At 47.6% G+C, this 23,079-nt stretch overlaps 1 protein-coding gene across 8 annotated transcripts; it reads right to left on the reverse strand.

Annotated features, from left to right (window-relative positions):
* Nucleotides 1–22,357, reverse strand: ZDHHC1 (zinc finger DHHC-type containing 1). Of its 8 annotated transcripts, XM_071757175.1 has the most exons (13): nt 22,007–22,354; nt 19,597–19,815; nt 16,901–16,963; nt 16,443–16,618; nt 15,515–15,616; nt 14,347–14,471; nt 13,869–14,027; nt 10,447–10,559; nt 3,950–4,035; nt 2,836–2,929; nt 1,625–1,727; nt 838–1,369; nt 1–744 (listed from the first exon to the last, which is right to left on the reverse strand). In XM_071757175.1, the coding sequence occupies exons 2-13, from the start codon at nt 19,813–19,815 to the stop codon at nt 630–632; spliced, it is 1,887 nt and encodes a 628-aa protein (XP_071613276.1). In that variant the 5' UTR covers nt 22,007–22,354; the 3' UTR covers nt 1–629. The 8 variants fall into 8 exon arrangements, with proteins under 8 accessions (XP_071613276.1, XP_071613278.1, XP_071613283.1 ...); XM_071757177.1 differs by lacking the exon at nt 15,515–15,616 and having other exon boundaries at nt 22,007–22,357; XM_071757182.1 differs by lacking the exon at nt 16,443–16,618.
* Nucleotides 22,358–23,079: the final 722 nt, after the last annotated feature.

The raw sequence follows: 23,079 nt of genomic DNA on the forward strand, positions 1-23,079 counted from the left end.
CCCTGCTCCTCACCTCCAGCACAGGGTGCAATGAGGCCAAGCACTGGCAAGGTGCCCCAGCATCTGCTGTGGGGTTTTGCTGAGCTGCAGAGACTCCAGGCTTGGCTGGGGACTGATGTGGAGCTGGCAGCCCAGGAAATGGAAAGGTTTCAGGAGCTGCTGCATCCCAGCCCACTGGGAAGGTGGAGCAGGTCAGGCAGGGCTGCCCTACAGAGCACATCCTGGTGAACCTGGCACAGGGGAAAGCAGTGGGGGGACAGGGCAGTCCTGAGGCTGCTCCCTGCCCCTGTGCAGCACCCAAAGGCTCAGGCAGATGAGAAAGTGAGTTTGCTGGGTGCAGGGAAGAGCAGAGATGAGGCTTGTTCTTCCCCAGGCACTCTCCCAGAGTGTTACGAGGTGTGCAGAGGACCAGGAGTGAACAGATTTTGCCTGTGGAGAGCACTCCCCACTCCTCCCTGCCTCAGGTTTGCCTCCTGCCTTTGGCTGAGCATGAGGAATGCCAGACTGGAAGCTGGGAGCAAGCACAGAGCATGGGGACAAGTCCCTCAGCAAGGGACAAGCCCCTCAGCACTCTGTGGGGCACTAACATACATCCCCTGTCTGGATGTCTCCTTGGCAAGGAGAGGAACTCAGGGGCACTTCTGGCTTAGGAAGTGGCAGCAGCTGGAACCAGTGATACTGGGGGGGTTTTGCTGCCTCCCTGCTGGTTCTGCTGGAGGATGGACACCATCAGGAGAAGGGAAGCTCCAGGGAAACAGGGGAGTCACTGGAGTTAAGAGCTTTGAAGCAGAGACAGAGCCTTGTTCCCAAAGGCTATGGGTTTGGAAAGGTGCTCACTAGGCCACTGTGGTGTTTGTCCTTGTGTCCTTAATGCATGGATTTTGTCTGCCCACGTGCTGCTTGCTGGTGCATTTTCTGTGGTGTGGCTCAGATGTGCCCTCCCCAGGCTGGGGCTGAGTGATGTGAGGTTCTCCACTGCTCTTACTCACAAAAACAGCAGGAATCTTAATAAAAAGTTCCAGGTCTTGTTCCCCACGTCTGTCTTGCTGGCAGCTTTTCCTTTTTCCCTTGTGCCTGGAACACAGATTCTTCTTCCTCTCACCTCTGGGATTGTCTGTGGACAAGGGACAGTGCTGAGAGCTCCTGGAGTTCCTCTTAGTTCCTCTTAGGTCCATGCTCCCAAGGTGAGTCTGAGCCACAGGAATCTCCTCCATGGACTCAGCAGACTCTGAGTGATACTCAGCTGGGGGTCCTGCTGCCTGGATGAGGCCAAAGCTGCTGGGGGGCAGAGCAGATCTCTGAGGAAAAGCTGGCACCAAGGGGTGAAGGCTGGGGGAAGATGAGGTGGCAGCAGCTGGGGCTGGGAACTCTGGAGATGGAAAGGAAGAGAGGAGAAACTTTAAGGAGAGGGAGAGATCCCTCAGCCCCACGGAGACATCAACAACCCCAGGAGCTCTCATATGGCTGCCCCACCACTGTTAAAGGAAACCATACACATGTTTATGAAAATTCCCTGGGAAAATGTCTCCAAGCCCTCAGAAGCACTTGTTTTCCCTTCTTAAGCAAATTAACTACCTCCCACTGCTGGGTTTTTGGAACACACTTCACATCTGTGCAGTCTCACCTGGCTGAGGATCTGGGAAAGGGGGCCAAGGTCCAGGGTGTGCTTTAGCTCTGCTGTCCCCTGCTGAGGAGGAAACTTTATGCATCTTCTTCCTTCTTTTTTGCTGTCGTGAAAGCAAGAGGGCCAAGAGAAGGGAATTCAGCCCCAAGGAACAAAACATCATGGCTTTTAATTCCTGCCTCTCCTTAACTCCTCTTATTTAATAATGAGCACTAGGTATGATCACAGCCCAAGAATAATTTATACTTTAAGGGTTACTGTAAAGCAGTGGTAGAAATCAGGTATCTAATGAAGACAGACATGGTCTGCACACAGCAGTCTCAGGGGGCTGGAGGATGCATTTGTAGGGTCAAAACAGAAGGGGGAACCCAAAGTCCCATAAGACAGGACATGCCCAATGTCAAAATATGAGTAGAGTTGAAAAGGAGGTTTTTTTACAGTCTAGATGACAAGACTTGATTGAGCTTGGAGAAAATAGGGAGAGCATCCCCACCTTTAATTTGAGCAAGAAGGGGAGAGCATCTGGAAGTAGGTCCATGAATACCAAGAGTGTGGAAAACTGGACTTTGGGCAGCTGTTTTATAGACTCAGGCTTTATCTCCACGTGCACCATCTTCCCATGGGCTTTAACATCACTTAGAAAGCTGCAAAGGGTGGGTGTCAGATGGGCACAGTCTTTTTTCCTGGCCAGTGGACAAGTGGTGATGGGCACAAACTTGAATATAAGAAATTTCATCTAAACACAAGGAGGAACTTCTTTACTTTGAGGACAGCAGAGCACAGGCTACCCAGAGAGGTGGTGGAGTCTCTGGCTCTGGAAATACTCAAACCCCATCTGGATGCCATCCAGTCCAACCTGCTGGAGGTGAAGGTTGGACCAGATGATCTCCAGAGGTCCCTTCCAACCATTCCCTGATTCTGTGATCCATATTTGAACACATAAACTCTTGGATTTTGCTCTACAGCAACAAGCACAGCTTGTTACATCATCAAACTAGTAAAAATCTACAGTCACTGACCTGTACTGGAGCTGGTGAGGGACCAGCAGAATATACCTGACCAGGAGTGTGAGCTGGGACAGGAGTGTCACTGGGATGTGACTGTAGTGTACAGCTACACCTCCACATACACCCTGAGGACAGGGTACAGCCAGGCACCCTGGGGAAGTGTTGGCTGCAGAGTTTCTGGCACATAGGAAACCTCCTGCTCACCTGAGAAAGGACCAGAGAGTGAAGAGCTGGGGTGTCTGGAGAGGAACTCTGCTGAGGGGCAGCTTCATCACTGTGCACACAGAGCTTGGAAAAGCTGAAAGAAAGAAGGACAGGGAAGTGCTTGAAAGAGTCCAGCACAGAGCTACTGAGATGATTAAGGGAGTGGAACATCTCCCTTATGAGGAAAGGCTGAGGGAGCTGGGTCTCTTTAGTTTGGAGAAAAGGAGACTGAGGGGTGACCTCATCAATGTTTTCAAATATGTAAGGGGTGAGTGTCAGGGAGATGGAGTTAGGCTTTTCTCAGTGGTGACCAGTGATAGGACAAGGGGTAATGGGTGTAAATTGGAGCATAGGAGGTTCAAGTTGAATATCAGAAAAAATTTTTTTACTGTAAGGGTGACAGAGCCCTGGAACAGGCTGCCCAGGGGGGTTGTGGAGTCTCCTTCACTGGAGACATTCAAAACCCACCTGGACACGTTCCTAGGGGATGGACTCTAGGGGGCCCTGCTCTGGCAGGGGGGGTTGGACTAGATGATCTTTCCAGGTCCCTTCCAACCCCTAGGATTCTATGATTCTATGATTCTAAGAGGCTGCCCTCAGACAACAGCCCAACACTTCCCCTGAAGGCAGCCTGACCAAAGCATCCCCAACCTTGCACAGCATTCCCAGTAAAACTGCAGGGAAAATTTTCCTGGGCAACCGTGCAAAAAATAGAAAGGATTTCCTCTTCCTTCCCCAGGGACATGAGTTATTAGGCAGGGATTAATTAAGAGACAAGGATGGTGTTTTCCCTTGCCTGGGTTATCAGCTTTGCTGCTGAGATTCACCTCTCAACAACCTGGAATTAATGAGCTCAATACAGAAATTATCAGGTAGCTTTAAAGTCATTTTAATATAAAACACCTAAACAGGGAAGGTGTTTTCCCAGAAGAGGAGGGAAAAGTACTCCTGCAGCTATTTACCCTCCTAAACTCAGGGATTTCACCATGCCTTGGGCTCAAAGCATTGGTACTCCCTATTCTCCTTGGTCCTTAGGATCCACCAGTGCCCCTGGGGACCATTTCTCATTCACCATACACACTGCTGGGAGACTCCTAACTACCATTTTACTCACTCTTTTCCTGAAGTTACTGTTGAAAATTCCTCTACTTGAATACCAGGGTTTGTAGAGCCAGGGTTACCTGGAAAAAAGTCTGTCTCCTTGGGAAAAAAAAAAAAAAAAAAAAGAAAAAGAAAAATAACAGTTTCAAACCAATGTGGACACAGAGTGGGGGAGATGGACATCACTGCTTTTTCCTTACAGAGATGCCTTCTCCCTCCTTCCTCAGTCATATGCCAGAAGTCTTGTGTCCTACAGCTGGAACTCAGCAGGACTCTGCTGCTTCAGAAGATGGAAAACCAAGTCTGAGACCATTAGAAGCCCCTGATTCATTCATTTAGTGCAGCCAGTATTTCATCTGACTCAGAACCAAATCAGAGCACACTGGCAGAGAGCAGCTTAATCATTTCTTGGGACCTCATTCAAAATATCACTTAAAGCCTCCATTAGTTATAGAGTCAGGTCATAGGAGTTAAGCAGGGAATGCAAAAAGCTTCTTTTAAATGCAACGTGGAGGTGATGAAAATGAAAACATGCAGCATACAGGGAAAGCAGAAAGCCTTTTCAGTTCCTAGTGTGAATCCTTTAGGAAAACTGCTGGTTTTATTTTTAAAAAAAAGAACATCATGTATTGCTCGTTTGCCTCTGGCAGTGATGAATTCCAAGAAATGCCATCCTGAATCTTAAAATTACATATGCTCATAAACATGTAAGAAGGTCAACAAATAAGCCTCTTAAATCCAAGTGTCTGCATGACACAAATGAGCTCCCAGTTCTCCCTCTAAGGACACAGTTATGATGCCCAGAGTGCCAAGTGAAGCAGGGCTGGAAGCTCTGCTGCAAAAAAAAAAAAGCTGCAAAAAAAACCCCTCAACTGTTCCAGGAGAATTTTGACTCTACTTTTGAGCTGCTCCTCAACTTGAATCATTAGCAAGACAACTCCCTCTTCAGCATTTTAGTGTGCAGTGCCATCCACATTTAAAGGCAGCTTTCAGGTAAAGAGGGAGGGATTTTAAATCTGATTTTAAATCAGCTTCCAAAAAAGCTTAACCAAGCTCATGCCAACTTCTTTGTACACTCAGCCTGCTCAGCAAACTCGGAGAATGAAGGCAAAGTTGGACATCCCACAGATGGGGACCTGAGAGCTCAGGGGCACTAATCTTGCACTGCACTGCAAGAAATTTTCACAAATAATCTAGAGAAGAGCAGAATAGAACAGTGAGATGCTAAAAATGAAAGGCAGCCACGAAGAGGTGCAGGAGATTCTTCCAATATTGATTTAAGGGATGATCAAATGGCAGACAAAAATCAATAGTGCTAGATGTAAAATGATGCAGACAGGAAAAAGTGGAGTCAACTTCACATATTCAGCAATGGTCTCTGAACTAGAAAAGAATTCATGGAGCTGCACGTTTGGTGGCAGCCAAGAAATCATTTCAGCTGATAGGAATGAAAAGGAAAGGCATAAAAAAAAGAAGACAGAAAATTGTTTCATGTTACTGAATAAATTCAGCAGCAGCCTGGACACCAGAGTCTCTGTAGTGTTCCAACCTCTTCCTCCTCAGAAGAACTGGAGGAGGTAGAGAGAAGGGATACAGAATCAGTGAAGGTATGGAGCAGGTTTTGTACAAGAAAGAGCTCGTGGGTCAGAGCTCTTCCCTCAGCAGAGAAAATACTCAAAGAAAGCAAACAGGGAATAAGGGTTTGCCATCTCTCTAACCCAACATCTAGGGAGCATCAAATGAAAAAAATCAGGCAGCACTTTCAAAAGAAACAGCAGAAAAGCTGCATTTTTCACACAGCCTGGAAAAAAGCCATAGCCCTGACTGCCATGGGGTGCTGCAGGTGGATTCAAGAATAAACCAGAACTGTTTGTGTGAGAAAGCAGCAAATAAATAAAAACCCCTTTGGAGGTCTGAGCTCCACAAGCCCCTAACACAGATTGCCAAGTGCTGGGAGAGGTTCTGGGGAGGCAGTGGTGGAGCCAGGGTGCTGATCTGCTCCCCACTGGCCAACCTTCTGCCAGAAGAGAGACTTCCAAAAGTACCACTTGCTTTTGAGCATCAGTATTTGTGTCCTTGTTAGGTAAGAGTTGCCAAACTGGAAAGCCTTTTGGTACATGCTCTTATTTTCATTGGTCTTGTAGAGAGAGAAAAAAAAAAAAAAAGGAAAAAAAAAAAGAGATGGAAAGGAATTTACATCTGTTTTATAGGTGGTAACAACAAATTTGAAGAGAATGTTTTTAGCTGTTCCAAACATGAGAGCTTTCTGATTTGAGGATTCTGCTCCTTAGGGCTGCTGCAGACAGGGTGCTGGATTAATAACCTGCAGAAATTAACCACCTGTGTTTCAGACAGAGTTTTTAACTCAAGTCAGCTCACTGCTCATCATCAACTGAGCACCAAGTGTACAGAAATGTTTCCTCAAAGCTCCTTGGGGACCAAATTCTTAACATTTACATCCAAGCCCCATGCACCAGAGTTATGAATGAAGAAGAGCAGACACAACCCTATGTCCCTGGGAGTGTACAGGGGGGAGATTTAGGTCTTTCCTGAGGAAATGAGCTGCAGCAGGAGGCAGCCTGGGGGACTGAGGACAGTAAATCATCAGAACCCAATGTCCCCAGCATGCAAACAGGACTGCAGGGCTGGCATTTCAAATGAGATTAATAAATCTTGAGAATATCACAAACAATTCTTCCCAAGCAGGGAATGAAAGAGCTTTTTAAAATCCATTTTGTCTATTTCAGCCTTTTATAAATTATGTATAATTGAAGCAGCCACAAAAAAAAAAAAAAAAATACCAAACCATTAGAGCTGGCTATCAGAGGCAGATGGAAGAAGACTCAGTCAATAGAAAGCAAAATGTTCTCTCAGTGTGATGAAAACTACAGGTGAGTTCCAGCCTCTCTCCACTGCCACAGTCCCACAGAATCACTCCTGATGGAAAACACCTTTAAAATCACCAAGACCAACCATGACCTAACTCCACCAACCATTAACCTAACTGCACCAAGTCCAGTCATTAGGACAGCCAGTGTCCTTCCAGTGGGACATTTGGTGTCAAAAAGCCACCTTTTGCAGCTGGATTGGCAGCATTCAGCTTTTACTCCTGCTGAAAACATTCTGCTAAATGCAGAGTGCTCAAGTTCACTGCCACCTCCCAAACCCTGCTCATACCCAGACTCTTAAGTTTCATGGTGACAGCTTTTGGAGAGCAGCCAGGCAGAAAGGGAGCTGGGAGTCTGGATTGCCAGGAAGCTGAAGAGGAGGCAGCAGTGTGCCCAGGTGGCCAAGAAGGCCAATGGCATCCTGGGCTGGCTCAGGAACAGCGTGGCCAGCAGGTCCAGGGAAGGGATTCTGCCCCTGTGCTCAGCCCTGGGGAGGCCACAGCTTGAGTCCTGTGTCCAGTTCTGGGCCCCTCAGCTCAGGAAGGAGCTTGAGGTGCTGGAGCAGGTCCAGAGAAGAGCAAGGAGGCTGGGAAGGGATCCAGCACAAGTCCTGTGAGGAAGGGCTGAGGGAGCTGGGGGTGTTGAGGCTGGAGAAGAGGAGGCTCAGGGGAGACCTCATCACTCTCTCCAACTCCCTGAAAGGAGGTTGGAGCCAGGGGGGGGTTGGGCAGATATCAGTGGGACAAGAGGGCATGGACTAAAGAATTTTTTCCTAATATCCAACCTAAACCTCCCCTGGCAGAGCCTCAGCTCTGCCAGGGGAGGTTTAGGTTGGATATTAGGAAAGAATTCTTTGCAGAGATCTTTGTCCAGATCAGACACTGGAATGGGCTGCCCAGGGAAGGGGTGGATTCTCCATCCCTGGAGATATTTCAAAAGAGCCTGGATGTGGCACTCAGTGCCATGGGCTGGGAACCACGGGGGGAGTGGATCAAGGGTTGGACTTGATGAGCTCTGAGCTCCCTTCCAACCCAGCCCATTCCATGATTCTATGATTTAGGGTGGATTCAGCTCCCACTGCATCTCCTCTCATCATCCACCCCAGTGACAGCCACTGCCCTGAGATGCTGTCTGGCTGGAGGAGAGGCAGAACTGACCAGGGCAAAAAGGTTCTTGTCCCAGAGAAAGTGGGTCTGTTGCAAGTGTCAAGGCCAAGAGTGCAAACTAGGTTCATCTTAACCAGGCTTTGGAAGAGAGAAGCAATGCTGAAAAGGTGGAGGAAGTAAAACTGGGGTTTATTGTTTCAAGTTGAACCTCACCAACCTGAACCTATTGTCCAAAGCAAGTTCAAAGCTTTAGAAATGTGTAAAAACCACATCCCAGCTTGCTTGACTTTGAAAGCCAGCCAGGTCCCTGGTAGGAATGTAATTAGACATGAAAGCATTGGGTTTGGTTTAGTTTGTATTTCTTTGGACTGCTGTGCAACTGCCTGCAGAAAAACTGATGGGGCTTTGGGCAGAGTGATAAAGGCAAGGGCTGGACCTGTCCAACTGCTTTGCATTTTTCATGCCATCTGAACCACCCAACTGTGCAAAATCAGGGCTTTCACTTGGTGCACGTTCTGAGAAGGATTTTACAAGCACATAAGAATCCTTTAACCTGAACAAGAATCCTTTAACCTGGACACAGCCAGAGACTTAACCACAGACAAACATGGAAAACTGAAGCCAAAACCAACAGCAGGGCTTGAACAAGGCTCCTAAACAAGGATTAAAGGGAAAATGCAGGGTACTTCTCATTGCCTGAAATGAATGAACAGTTCAGACAAAAGGGGGAAGAGGATGATTTCCATTTTCTGCTCACAACGTCCTGGATCCATTACAAAGGATTTCTGTGCTCAGGCAAAAGCAGGCTGCAGTCAACACAGCAGCTTACAAAAGGCAAGTCACTCCATGTACTCCTACTCCAATCTATTTGTTTGTGTTTATCTCTGGTTGCTATGTAAGAAACAAGGAAAATCTGGTGGGTTAACGTTTTTTTCTTAACAATTATTTGGCCTCATCCAGCCTGTCTTGTTCCCCAGGGTACCCAGTGCAGCCCTGAAACACAGCCCTCCTTTTCACCCTGCTTCTTCCAGGCTTGCTGCTTCAAACTAACCATATCCCCACATGTACCTAAAAAAAAACCAGTGCAGAGAGGAGAACATCACTGAGCAGCTGCATCCCCAACGTGCACACACACAGAGTCCACCCCTGTCCAGAGGTATTTTCAGTACCAATCAAACTGCAGTTAACTAGGAAGTGACTAGACCCAATCCTTTATCATTGCTTTAATTTTCATGGTAAGCAAAGCTCTGTGAGACAAAGTGCCAAATATTTTTGTTGTCATGGAAACCTCTGTTGAAATTGAAAGTTCAACTTTTCCAAGGCAGTAAAAAAAAAAAAAAAAAATGCATATTAAAAGCTGGGACCTCCATTTTATACAGAGAGGGAATTAACTCACTTTTCCCTTTGCTTTGATAGGGAAAAACTATGGATGGTCCTGAGAGATCCCAGTGTATCTATACAGACTATTTAGATGAAGCTTGGATTTAATTAATTTTTTTCTGAAATATAAAACTGGCTGTAAAGAATTTACTAGAATAAAACTAGATAGTCTTACACAGGACTGCAGAAAAGCAGAATAATTTAGATTAGGAAGAATTTCTGGAAGTTTCTGGAGCAACCCCCTGTCAAAGCCAGTGCAAAATTTGCCCAATCAACTTTTGAGTAACTCCAGGGACAGAGCTGCCTTGCAGCAAAATAAATTACACTGCACCTCTCCATCCACAGCAGAATATAAATGCTTCTGGGGAATTTAAGAGCATTAAAGAACTTGTACAACTCTTTTTACAGAGGCACTGCTCAGCATCACTGCAATCACAAGGACCCTTATCACTGTGCAGGCTCAACTGAAAGAAAAGCAGGTATCTGGGTCATTTCTGAGCACAATTGGTGTTCCCTTTCTTTTCAGGATGGTTAATCTGGTTTCCTCAGCTGCTTGAGGGTTTAGCCCCAGTTTCTCCAGCTGCAGAGCCTGTCTCACTTTCAGTCATGACCTGGGCTCCTGCTCACAGGAGCCAGCAAGACGTGCTGTGCCACCCAAGCAGATGGCCCTGTCTGTTCCCAGGACATGGCCCTTCCCACTCTGTGCTCATCCTCATTCCTGCTGACACAGGCATCTGTGTGACTGCTTGGTGAACCCAAAGGGAGGGAGCCAGTCCAGCTAAACACGAGCTCAACTCTTCTTTTAATCAAGTTTATTCTTACCCAGATGAGTTCCCCCACCCTTGTTTCACTTGCATGACTGCAAGGAGCAGCTGTGCTGGCAGAAGAGAAGAGACAGTGCAGGGCCCAAAGCAAGTGCTGGATGAAGAGAGTGGGTGGGATTGATTCCTTTGGAAACAGGGCTTGCTTGTGCCCCAAGTGTTCATCAAATCACAAGCCTTCCACTCCCACATCCTACCCAATTCTCTACCTCTGAGCTCTTAACTCCAGCAACTTCCTCTAAAACCTGGAGCTTGCAAACTTTACAAGTGAGGCTGGTTTGGAGAAATGGACTTGAAAGCATGAGGAGTAAGTACCTGGCTGGGGCTCAGTTGGGAGGGAGAAGACTCCTGGGGCTTGTCTCCCTCTTTTGCCTCTTGCTGGGGTCGTTGCTGCAGGATGTACTCATATGTAGTCAATTTGTTCCACACTGGGAGGAAAGAAAAGAGAGCTGAGTGCAGGAAAGGTCACTCCCTGATTGCACTGACACAAACAGTCTGGATAAGTGCACAATCAAATAGCAACTATAAACATGAAAAGCCTGACTCTCCAAGCCAAAAGTACCTTTGCACTCTATCTCTTGCTGCAGCTTTTATTGTCACCATCACACTTTCTCAGTCCCACTGCCTTTTAAAGCTCCCTACACATGAGGGGGGCCTTCTGTGCTGGAGTCATTTGTGGAGCTCACAGCAAATCCATTACTCATAGCCCAGAGGGTAAGATCTGTATCAGTCAGAGAGCTCATCAAGCAGGCAGCAGGTCCATGATGCTAAATGGAGGAAAGAAATTTAGCACGTTAGTGTGTCCTGTGGATTGAGACAATGCCCAAACCTGTGAGCATTAAATATCCAGCCTGGTGCCAGACAGACATGGTCAGAGCTTGCAAGTGCCTGTGTTTGTGTGCTCCTAAGGGCAGAAACACATCTGCTTCCACCAGTGACCAAAAGCAGGTGACTGAGAGCAGCTCAGTTTCTTCATGAGACCTGAAACATTGCCAGGGTCCAAAATTCAGATGTTCCTCCTGTAATCCCCCTCTGATGTATTTGTATTTGTAGAGCACAAAGCCCAGAAATGGCTTCTGAGGGTTTGCAGTGCCCAGCCTTGCAGTTATTACCCCTTTGTTACAGAAGGGCAGTTAAAGCAGGTGCCCAGAAGTGGGACATCCAGACTCAGAGCTTTCCTCTGCCTGGAGACACTGGTGTCACTCATGTCCTGCACCTCTCCCCAGAGCATGCCAGGAGCACAGGGCTGCTTCAGAGAGGAGTGCCCCTCCTGGGAAAGCAATGAGCTTGCAGAGAAATAAGAATTCATGATGCATTTGGCCAGAAAGATGAATGTGAGTCTGCAGCCAAGTGATCAACAAATGCTCTGAGTGGGGACAGGGCTGGGTGCTGGCAAATGCTCCTGGAATGGTGCAGTGCCCTTTATTTGAGAAACACAATATAGCTGCATAAGCAAAGAGCTAGACAGCATTTTTAATTTAGAGTTGGTTGCTTTCTGCATACTTAACAGTGGCATTTTAAAAATATTTTAATAGAGGTATTTAGTTCAAAGAGATTGCATGTGTCTGGCCAGATACCACTGCAGCACATACTGTGCAATCCATAATCACAGCCTGGGAAGAGCCCCATAACCCCTCTTCTAGTCCTTTCCTATATTCCCTGCTCTTTTTTTCTTTTTATTCTGCTTACTATTGGCCTCTCAGTACTGAAGAAAAAAAGAAATCCTCTCTCTAAACTTCTGAAGTGCCATGCTTCACTGAATGCCTCTAGAATGAGTCTCAGTCAAGACTGGTAATTTTGAATAAATGGACCTAGTATTTAGAGAAAAATTTACTTCCTTCCTTTTGAGTGACAGAATTTTGAGTGAGGAATTAAAATCAGAACAGCAATCCTGAAAAATTCACTGTGCTTGCAAAAAACCTAGATTCTAAAATTTTCACAGTCATACCTGACTGAAGTTTTTTAATGTGGGAGCTTAAAGCCAATAGCACTCAAAGGGGGGTTATTTCCTCTCTGTAACTTAATTCTTTTTTAAAAGAAGTTTTATGAAAGTATTACTCACAAGAGGAACTTCATTTTAATTGGTAAACTGTATTATAATCCTAAAACAGGTCAGGCAGTTCATTCCAACACTGCCTCAAAGCATTCAGAGGAAACTACTGACAACTACAGGGGTGAAATAGAGGAGGAATTTCAGCCAGATGTACTTTGTTTCCCTGAATCCCAGCTGGAAGTGCAGAGAGACTCATGTGTAACAAACCAGATGGGCCTCAACAGGGCAAATATTGCATGGGCTGACACCTGGCACTTCTGCACAGCTGGGACTGCTTTCAATAGGGGAGCAGATTTGCATGGCATAAAATGTTAACAAAAAAAATAAACAGTCATTAAATTCTGTTCTCATGTAATTCATAACGATTTAAAACTGGGCCAGAAAGAGAAATGGCCTTGGCTCAAAATTTATGGTGAAAGAAGGAACAAAACCAGCCCAGGACAATAACACAACAAAAAGTCCCACTAATCCAGTGGCACTGGTGCAACTGGTGCTCTTCTGTTGGGCTGTATCCCAAGCAGGGAGCACCCTCTTGTGGAAGCTCTCCACCAAGACAGGATAAATCCCCCTCGGGATTAAACTGAATAATCCTTGCTTTTCCATCCAAAAGAAACCTTTGGTGCAGCTTTGCTATGCTTTTAGTCTTTCTGCAGTGCTAGATGGTCCTTTGAACTCTACAGACAAGCAGCATGAACCCAGAAAAGTCAACTTTCCTTTTCCCCAAATTGCAGTGACCAAATTTGTTCAGCTCAAAGAGGCAGAAAGAGGAAAACAACCATCAATGCCCTCACTGACTGCAAGGCTGAGGCCAGCAGAGGAGCACTCACTCACTCACTCACCAAACCCTACACTTAAGAAGGGCAAGTATTTTGCTTCTGGAGTGGTGCTGGTGTGTACTGACCTAGTTTGTGTTGGCACCTGCACCACTGTCAACTGACAACCCAAAAATCCCTCCAAGGATCCTCTGTAACCACTGTCCTCATTTCTCTTCCACCACATCCCTTCTTCCTGAGTTTTGGCACCAAAGACCACTGCAAGTGTAAGATCTTTCCTCATCATGACTTGTGTCAAGCAGCCAAATAGCCTTGGCTTCATTATAGATGAAAAAAAAAAGGGTTTTTGATGCCCATGTGTACATAAACAAACATAAAAATGCCTTCTTGACAGAGCACCACATAAGAGCTCTAATGAGAAGCCTTTCTGGGAACTCTTCCTGTGAATTCCACCAGATCCAGTACAACTTCCACAAAGGGACCCTGACTGATTTAGATCAATATCATCCAGACAAAAAGCAACAAAAAGGCTCTCAAAAGACAGAAGGGGAGCACAGTGAAGAGGCTCACAAGAGCCTGTATGTGGACCCAGCCTGGATCTGCCAGTGCTGGCACTGAGCTGGCATTAACCCCTCATTCCACCCAGCCTCTCTGCTTTCAGTTCCAGGATAACACAGCTCAAGACACACAAATGCACAGGTCCAAAGCAAGCCCCACATTGCAAGTGCATGAATAAATCTACCTGGTACTGGGAAAAAAAACAGAAGTATCAAGTTAAACCCAAATTTTCTACCTTTTCAGTGGCAATCTTGTACCAGGTGTGGGTATTTCTGACACCAGAGGATGCAGGAGGAGGACGAATTAAATGAAAATGAAGCCAGGGATATAGATGGGAGGAACACAGCACTTACTGAGATAGATGTGAAAGGTTAAGAGGTGGCCCAGGAGGATGACAGTCATTAGGCTGAGGAGAATGAAAAGCCCAGCTGTCACCAGAATGGCAGATGCCTGAGTCTCCACAGGAGCTGCAGGAAGGAACACGAGCCAGCGGTCTGCCTGGTTCTTCAGAGCTGTAAAACAAAAAGAGTTCAAGGTGTGTAGATTGCCCAGGTATTGAAAGTTTCTAACTTATCTTTACAGCTGGATATATTGCTAACTTGAAAAAAGAGTTAACTGTTTATATTAGGTAATTATTTATAGTTAACTAGTTAGTCAAAACTCCTAAGACACAGTATGCCTTGTGTCTGCAAAGCCTTTAGGGAGCAGCTGGGCTGACCCTCCTGCAGAAATCTCAAGCTGCAGGAGTAAGGGATGGAGTTCCTCCTCAGCAAGAGAGCCCACAGAACCCAGTCCCACGTGGCTGGTTCCCAGCTGAAGCACTGCCAGTACCATCAAAGTGCCCGTCGGAGCGAAGCATCCCGGGGTCCAGGAAGAATTCCACAAAAACGTAGCAAGCCACGAGGAGCAGAGGGGCAAGGCCCAGGATGGCAGACAGGACACTGTTCAAAAAGAGCCTGCAGAGAAAGGGAGAGAGCTGAGGGGCTTCAGGCACAGCACACACACAGGTTAAAACCCCAGCCCCCCGTAGACAGCCATAGAGCCAACCAGCCCGAATCCCAGTGGGGTTCACAGCAGGTCTGGCTGCTGCTTTGTTACTCTGAGGGACCAAACTGTGACCCTGCAGAGAAACTGGGCTTAAAAAAGTCAAGTTTGCCCAGAGAAGCTGTGGCTGCTCCCTCCCTGGAAGTGTCCAAGGTCAGAGTGGACAGGACTTTAACCAACTTGATCTAGTGGGAGATGTCCCCTGCCCATCCAGGGGGTTGGAACTGGGTGGCCTTTAAGGTCCTTTCCAATCCAAACCAGCCTGTGGTTTTATTTTATTTTATTTTATTTTATTTTATTTTATTTTATTTTATTTTATTTTATTTTATTTATTTTATTTTTATTTTATCTTATCCTATCCTATCTTATCCTATCTTATCCTATCCTATCCTATCTTATCCTATCCTAACCTAGGACAGATAAAGAGCTCCCTGTGCAGGCACCCAGCAGGAACAACTCCTTGCTTTCCACGTTGTTTTAGTGAAGGGAAGTAAATGGAGAAGCAGTCATTAGCAATAGCCTCTTTATTATTGAGATTCTTCATCTCAAAGCTGGCACAGGTTAGAGGACCCCTAGATGGTCCCTAGAAGTCCCCAGATGCTGCATGGATGCAGGTTGTTTCATGGTTCCATGCCCATTTCAGCCCTCAAACCCACTAAGGACAGCCAGTTCATATCCCATAAGCTTTTCCTAACACCAAAGAATAAGATTTTCTAGATGTCCATCTACAAAACTCTAAGCAGGAGTTTTATCCCTGGTTATTTAAATGTCATGCTTCTGCCTAAATTTTCCACCTGGTTTTCTCATGACTGATTTTTATCCAGCCAAGGTCTGAAAGAAAAGTGGTTCTGTGGGGCTGAGCACAACCTGGACTGAGATGCAGGAGAACCTTGGGAAGAGAAGGGGTGACACCATGGTGCAGGGCTGTGCCCCTCTCACCATGCCTGCCTCTTACCAGTAGTTCCTCTCTCCCACACAGTTGTTGAGCCATTTGCAGTGGTGATCAAAGCCACACACACACTTGTTGCAAGTTCCACAGTGCTTTGATTTGGCACTCCTGCCAAAGAAAAGGTGGCATTAGCATGGCAGCACCAGCACATCCCCACGAGTCCCCAGGGACACAAGGACAGGGGGGTTTAGCAGGAGAGATCCTGGGAATAGTGAGAAATCCTTCTACATCAGGAGCACCTCAGCACCAACATATTGGCCATCACTGGACCACAAAGTTTATGGGCACAAATTTGAAGAGAGGAAGTGTAATCTGAACATGAGGAGGAACTTCTTTACTTTGAGGACAGCAGAGCACAGGCTGCCCAGGGAGGTGGTGGAGTCTCTGACTCTGGAGACACTCCAAACCTGGATGCCATCCTGCCCAACCTGCTGGAGATGAAGCTGCCCTGGCAGCAAGGTTGGATTAAATGATCTCCAGAGGTCTCTTTCAATGCCTAAAACTTTGTGCATGAGACTCCTGACCACTGCAAAAAGTGCCTTTCCAGGTGTGTTTTTTTTTATTTGGAGATGATTTCTTGCTTATTTGAAACCCTTTATCTTCCTGTCTGCCCTCAAGCATTCCCTGTTACCACACCAGCACCCAACCAAGCACAAGCACACAGGCACAAGTCCCATGTCCTTAGGTCAAACACTGATGTCCAGGTGACATGGAACAGCACAATCCTCTCCACATGATGTCTGAGCAGCAATTTAAATAGCACACAGCACCCTGCACACACCTGACAAACCCAGCCCTGACACAGGATGAGGTTTAACCCACGGCGTTAACTTCAGGGGCTCCATTTCAGGCTTCTGGTCTGACATGAAAGACCAGTGGTGAAAAGTAATGGTGAAGAAGACAGAGTAGCAGACAGAGCAGAGGAGATACTTACACATTGACATCACAGACATGGCAATGATGGTTTTCTATGACATGTGTGTGTCGCTCACGATTGAAGGTGGCCAAGGGCCCTAAATAGTTTTTTTCTCTCACATTTGCATCCGCAGGATCAATGGAGACTGCAGTAAGATGGACAACTAAATGGTAGATAAAGCACACTCCTGGACACTGAAGTAGACAGTTAAGGATTATAGGAGTGATTTAATGCATGTGCTTTCATCCTGAATACACAGTCCACACAAATGGGAAAATACATGGCTTAGAATTAGAAATCTAAACCTAAAAGAGACTGCAGCACTTTAATCTGAGCTTCATTTGTGGGGATGTCATAAATATCCTCTGGGAAAACATAACAAAGTCTACAGGAACAACCCTGCTTATTATCTATTACTTTGCCTCACAGATATGTCCTTCCTAGCACAGGAGTTTTTAAAAATGACTTTTACTTACCAGAATCTGACCCCATGTGCAGACTGCTGGCACAGCTCCACACTTCCTAGTCCATACAGAGCCCTTGGAAAGGAACAGTCAGTTAAGGCCATGCACATGCCCCTTCACAAGACCAAACTTCCAAGAAAGAAAAAAAAAAAAAAAAGTCACATCAGGGATCATACACTGATCACCTTGCTTGCTTTTTCTTCCTCAGAACCTGAAGCAAGAGAACCACTGCTTTAAAGCAGGCTCCCACACAAAGTATCCAGGATTTGTCAAAGTTGCTTAAAATATTAATTCCCCAGAGTCTCCCTTCTAAAGGCAGCAGGAAATCAAGAGCAAATAAACTTTAGATGTTTGGAAAGAATACACAAATATGGAAGGAGATGGAAATGGAACACAGCCCCCTGCAGACGTGGAGCACCACTCTGATTTAGAGCTTGTTTCTCAATATTCTGCAGTGAAATCAGCACATGTGCCCAAATGAACCTGTTTTATCTATTAAACAACCAGGGGTGGACATCTCTGATCACACTGATGGCTGTGGAAAACAGTGGAAAACAGAGCAGTGCAGGAAGGGAAGAAAAAGGGGGGTTTCCAGCTGACTGGAGCTCTGACACTTCTGACACAAGAGAAACATCAGTGCTTTATTAACTGCTGGAAAAACTTGGGGAGACATTTATCTGTTTTATTAGGGTGACTTCAGATTGAATTAGGAACTGGGAAGAAAACTCCATGAGGTGTGAACCCTGATAAGAAGGATTTAGGTAAGATAGGCAGACATCTGACCATGGTGAGTTAATGCTACTGGTATCGTGCTGCTCTAAGTAAAACCATGATAAGCAAAAGCCTCCCAGACACACAAAGACAGAAATCAGATGTATAAATGATGCAAGTGCATATCCCATCTCCTCAGAACTTTCCCCAAGATTCTCTCTGTAATGGTTCCTGGTTACCTGGTTCTGCTAAGAAAACACTCAGTGGGACAAAGCCTTGTTAACTGATTTTATTTTCACAAGGAAGATGTTACCAGAGAGGTAACAAAGGCAACCCCTGGCTCACTAATTACAAACCCTCACCCTCTTTATTAGGTACTAAATCTTGTTAAGTACAATTTAGTCCACCAGGAGCCAGGGCCTGGCCTCGGGGAAGTCCCTTCCCTGGGCACAGGTGAGAGTACCAGGTGGCACTGGGAATACTGGGACTGTTCCCAGCACACCCCATCTTGAGTCCCTCTCCTTCCCAGCTGCAGGAGCTGCCCAGCTCTGGAGGGGTGGGTTGAGGAGAGGTGGAAACCACCCAGGGCTAGGCTGGGCTTTGCTGGGCAGCACAGAAGGCAAGGTCCTCATCTTCTGATACTGCCCATGTTTAGGGACCTCCAGATGTGGATTAAATCACAGACCCCTCCTCTGAGGCTCACACTGCACCACTTCACCTTTCACTCACTGATTTTCTACAGAGGAGAAGGTTCTGCAAGAAAATCAACTGCCAGCTGCCCAACCAACACTGTCCCAAACCAGCTGCCTCTGAGGATGAAGAGGGTGAGCACAGGGAGTGTGGCTGCACATCTGTCCTGGGCTGGGCCAGGATAAAGGGGATTTTCTGTCTTGTCCTTTTGCTTTCAGCTCAGTCTCTTGTAAGCAGCTGCACTGCTGAAATTAACAGCAAGTTTCTCAGGCAGGGGCTGCTCCTGGGACTGATAACTCCATGGTTATAGTTACAGCCAGAGCCTGGTGTGCAGAGCCAGGGACACTGCTCAGCTCTGAGGAACATTTTGCCCTCCAGAAGGAAGAAAGAGGCCCCACCTGCAGCCTCCTTTGGGGAGGAACAGACAAGAGAGATGCCAGAACTGACCAAACAGAGGATTCCATCCCATACACCTCATCCTCAGGATAAAGTTGAGGCATCACAAGGGTCAAACCCCTTCCTGCTTCCCCTTCTTCCCCTCTCCCTGTTCCCTTCAGCATCCTGGGAGGATTCTGTCTGTTCCTCTGCCTGTGCTCCTGATCCATCCCAGCCTGGATCTGTGTGTTCCTGCCTCCAGCTCCCAACCCCTGCTGACCCCAGGATTCCAGCCTGGACTTTCCCAGGGCTGCCCTGCAGCCTCAGTGGGGATGTGAGAGTTATTGGGGGAGAGGGGGGAGGAACCTGGGATCAATTTCCCTGTCTATTTGTATAGATTTAGTCATTTTTCCTATTTATCATTCCTGTCCCATTAAAGCTGTGCAGTTCAGTTCCCAACCCATCAGTCTCTCTCCCTTATTCCCTCTCCTTCCTTTATCAGGGAGGGGAGGGGGATTAATAGGGAGCATCTGGCATTTGGTTTAACTGCCAGGGCAGTGTTAAACCCTGACACCATCCCAGCCAGGCTCTTTCAGGAGAGGTTTTTTTAGCACAGCTTCCCTCAGACCCTGCAGCACACTTGGAAAAGACTGATGGAAAAAACCACGGGCAGAAGCTGAGAGCAGGGAAACCTCAGAGTTACAGAGAGAAACCTCAGCAGAGTGATGAAGGAGACAAGCAGTGAGCTACAGAAAGTGGGAGGGCAGAGAGGATCTCAAATTGTTTTTTACAGGCAGGAGATGATGGTTAAAGTTTGGAGATCCTCTGGCTCAGCTGCTTTCTCCTGTGCTTTCTCTGACACCTAAAGCTCTTCCCAGAAAATCCCAGGGAATGTTGATCACAGCCCTGCTCTCCTCTTGACCAAAGGATACGATGTAGCCAGCAGGCAGCCAGTGGCGGGGCAGGAGGGGAACCAGGATCCCAAAGCCAACCAGAGCAAAAAAGAGGTAAAGGAACCAGGCAAAGATCTGGAAAAGGTGCAGAGGCCAGCTCCATCCATTCCTCCGAGCACGCTGGACCTGCACCTCAGGAACAGCTTCCCCCAGAATCTCTGGAGCTGTCTTATTGGGAGTTTTACTGCAGATATTCATCTAGAGAAAGAGAGAACAAAAAAAAAAAATACATGATAGGAAAATACTCTGGTTGAGCCTCGGCCCTGGAGATACAGCCCAAGGTGCACAGATTAAAATGACAGCTGAGGAGAGATTTAAATTGAGTAAAAAGGGGAAAAAAAGAGTATTTTGGTGGCAGCCCAGAGATGGAGTGTGATATGTTGTGGCCTGGGGATGTGGTCATGACAGAATGGTGGCAGAACAAACACTTGCACCAGATACACCAGGTTTGGCACCAGATACACCAGGTTTTGCACCAGATACACCAAGTTTGGCACCAGATACACCAGGTTTTGCACCAGATACACCAGGTTTGGCACCAGATACACCAGGTTTGGCACCAGATACACCAGGTTTTGCACCAGATACACCAGGTTTTGCACCAGATACACCAAGTTTGGCACCAGATACACCAGGTTTGGCACCAGATACACCAAGTTTGGCACCAGATACACCAGGTTTGGCACCAGATACACCAAGTTTGGCACCAGATACACCAAGTTTGGCACCAGATACACCAGGTTTGGCACCAGATACACCAAGTTTGGCACCAGATACACCAGGTTTGGCACCAGATACACCAAGTTTGGCACCAGATACACCAAGTTTTCCATCCAGCTGGCCCAGAGAAGCACAGCAGGTGGCCCCTCTGGAGCTCTTGGTCCCAAACTGCAACTTTGTGCTACACCACATCCAAGAAAACAGGCTCAGCAACAAAGGAAGTGGAAGGACCAGGAAGTGAAAAGGTGAACTGATAATTTAATGGGGAAAAAAAAAAAAAAAAAAAAAAAGGTAGCAGGAGTTATCCCACAACACAGGTATAAAGCAGGCCACTGCTGTAAGAAGGTTCTGTGTGCAGGGCATCCAGGCTTGATGATTCAGCTGTCCTACAGTGTTTGGTGTCCTGGCTGGCTGGGGAAAGGAAGATACAACTTGAAAGAGGAGTTAGGAACCAGAATCTGGGAGCACAATCCAGGGCAGCAGTGTAAAACTGGCACTAAGAAGCTCTGCTGACTCGTGGTGCCTCTGCACCATGCTGACTGCTCCTTAGGGGGATGTTAAATCAACATCTAACAGTGATAAGTTATTCAGTTATGCTGAATAACTTGTACACAGGAGTGCTGGGAGAAAAAGAGGAGGGTCTCTAGCTCATTTGCTGTGGTTTTTTTCTAATAGTTCCAGCAGCAGAGGGCTGCAAGCAGAACAAGTGGAATCTTGATACACCAACCCCAGGCAAAGGGCTGGGATTATCTTTTGGGGTCAATTAGTACAGAAGCAGGGTGTAAGAAAACAAAAGAATGTATTTTTTGCTTGTCAATAAAAAAAACTCTTCATTTCAGCCTTTGAGGAGATGAGCAGCACCTGCCTGCAGTCACAGTTGAAGCTGCTGGATGGCAACTGGCTCATCAATGACAAGAAATAGGGACTAAAAGTTCGATGTCTTCCTCATGAGGTTGTTGGAAGCTCGCTGAGCATCACTTTGAGCTACTTGATACAAAACTTGTTTGAAAAAACTCCCACATTTCTCCTTTCTTCTACTAAAAGCCTGGGGGGGGGGGGGGGGGCACCCAGATGCTGGAATCCCCGTTTTGCTGTAAGACTTTGCTGGTTTGGACCAGCAGATGGTTTCAACGTTCTGTTATTTCATGGGAAGAGCTTTGTTCCATTTGATAGATTTATTTTTTTTTTAAGTGAATTGTGACTAAAGCCACCCCCGTGTGCCTCTGGGCTGAGCTATCCCCAGGCTGGCTGGGAGGGAGGAAGCCACATGCAGGGGGCTGTTCCCTTTTGGAAGCAAAGCTTTTCCTGCCTTTCCATGACAGCTCCAGGGCTCCTCCTGTAGCTGTTCCACTGATTTATCCACGGGTGAAATCCAAAGCTGGCCGTGAGGAGTCTCCAGGGAACAACCCCTCAAGTGCCCTGAGCTGCACCCATGCCCCGCACTCCCTTCTCCCCAGCTACAGAGAACACTGACTCCAAAAAAAAAAAAGCAGGGAACGAGGTCACCAGCAGGCTGAGGTCACCACCCGTCTCCGGCAGCGCAGCCAGGCGAGCAGGTCCCGCGGGCCGAACCGGGCCGAACCGGGCCGGGCCGGGCAGGCGCGCTGTGGGGGCCTGGGCAGATCTCCCCCCCCCCCCCTCCGCGGCTCCTCCGCCGCCCCGTCCTCACCTTCTCCCCGCGGAGGCGGCTCAGAGCGGCCCCGTCGCCGCCTCATCCCCGGGCGGGTAACGGGAGCCCCCGGCACGGCAGCTCCGGGCTCCTCCGGCGGGCTCAGGCCGCTGGGCCCGTCGCCATGGCAACGGGACCGGGCTACGGCGGGGCGGAGGGGACAAACAATCTCGGGCGCGATCGCCTGCTCCTCAGGAACTGGGCCGGGGTCACCCGGGGGTCTGCAGCATCCACACCCAGAACCGGGGGAAAACTGGGAAAGGCTCCAGCCCCGGCGGGAGAGCGGCCTGGGAGGTGCAGAGCTGGGAAGGAAAGGGCAGCCCGAGCCAAGCAAGGTGCTCCCTGCCCCTCTGAGCTGTGTCTGCTGGCATGGCGGGGCCGAACTCCAGCAGAACCGACTCCAGGGATGTCTGGATCCACAGGGAAGCAGCAGGAATGCTGTGGATATGTCATTGCTTTGAAGAGTTTTACCCTGGTTGTTATTCCATAGCGTGGGTACCCAGTCTGTCCAGGACACCTCACAGGCAGAAATAAATGTTTAAAATCACAGAATTGTGTCATGGGCTTGGTCGAAAGGAACCTTCAAAGAGTGTCCCAGAGCCTGCAGTCAGCAGGGACATCTGCAACCAGACCAGTGTCCTCAGAGCCCTGTCCAACCTGCCCTGGAATGGTCCCAGGGAATCTCCCACCTCTGGGTCAGGGTCTCAGCATCCTGTGTAAACAGTTTCTTCCTTGTCTCTAGTCTGAATATCCCCTCTTTTACCTTACAGCCATCACCCCTTGTCCCATTGCTACAGTCCCTGCTGAAAAGTCTGTCCCCATCTTTCTTACAGCTCTCCTCCAAGTATTGAAAGGCCACGATGAGGTCTCCCTGGAGCCTTCTCCAGGTTAAAAAATGCCAACTCTCTCAGCCTGTCCCTATAGCAGAGCTGCTCCAGCCTGCTGACCATCTTTCTGGCCTGATCTCACTCACTCCAACAGCTCCATGTCCTTCCTGTGCTGGGGACCCAGCTCTGCAGGAAGGTCTCAGAGCAGAGGGGGAGAATCCCCTCCCTTTCCCTGCTGCTCGTCCT

Source organism: Heliangelus exortis, chromosome 13, assembly GCF_036169615.1.
Source record: "Heliangelus exortis chromosome 13, bHelExo1.hap1, whole genome shotgun sequence".
Taxonomy (NCBI): domain Eukaryota; kingdom Metazoa; phylum Chordata; class Aves; order Apodiformes; family Trochilidae; genus Heliangelus; species Heliangelus exortis.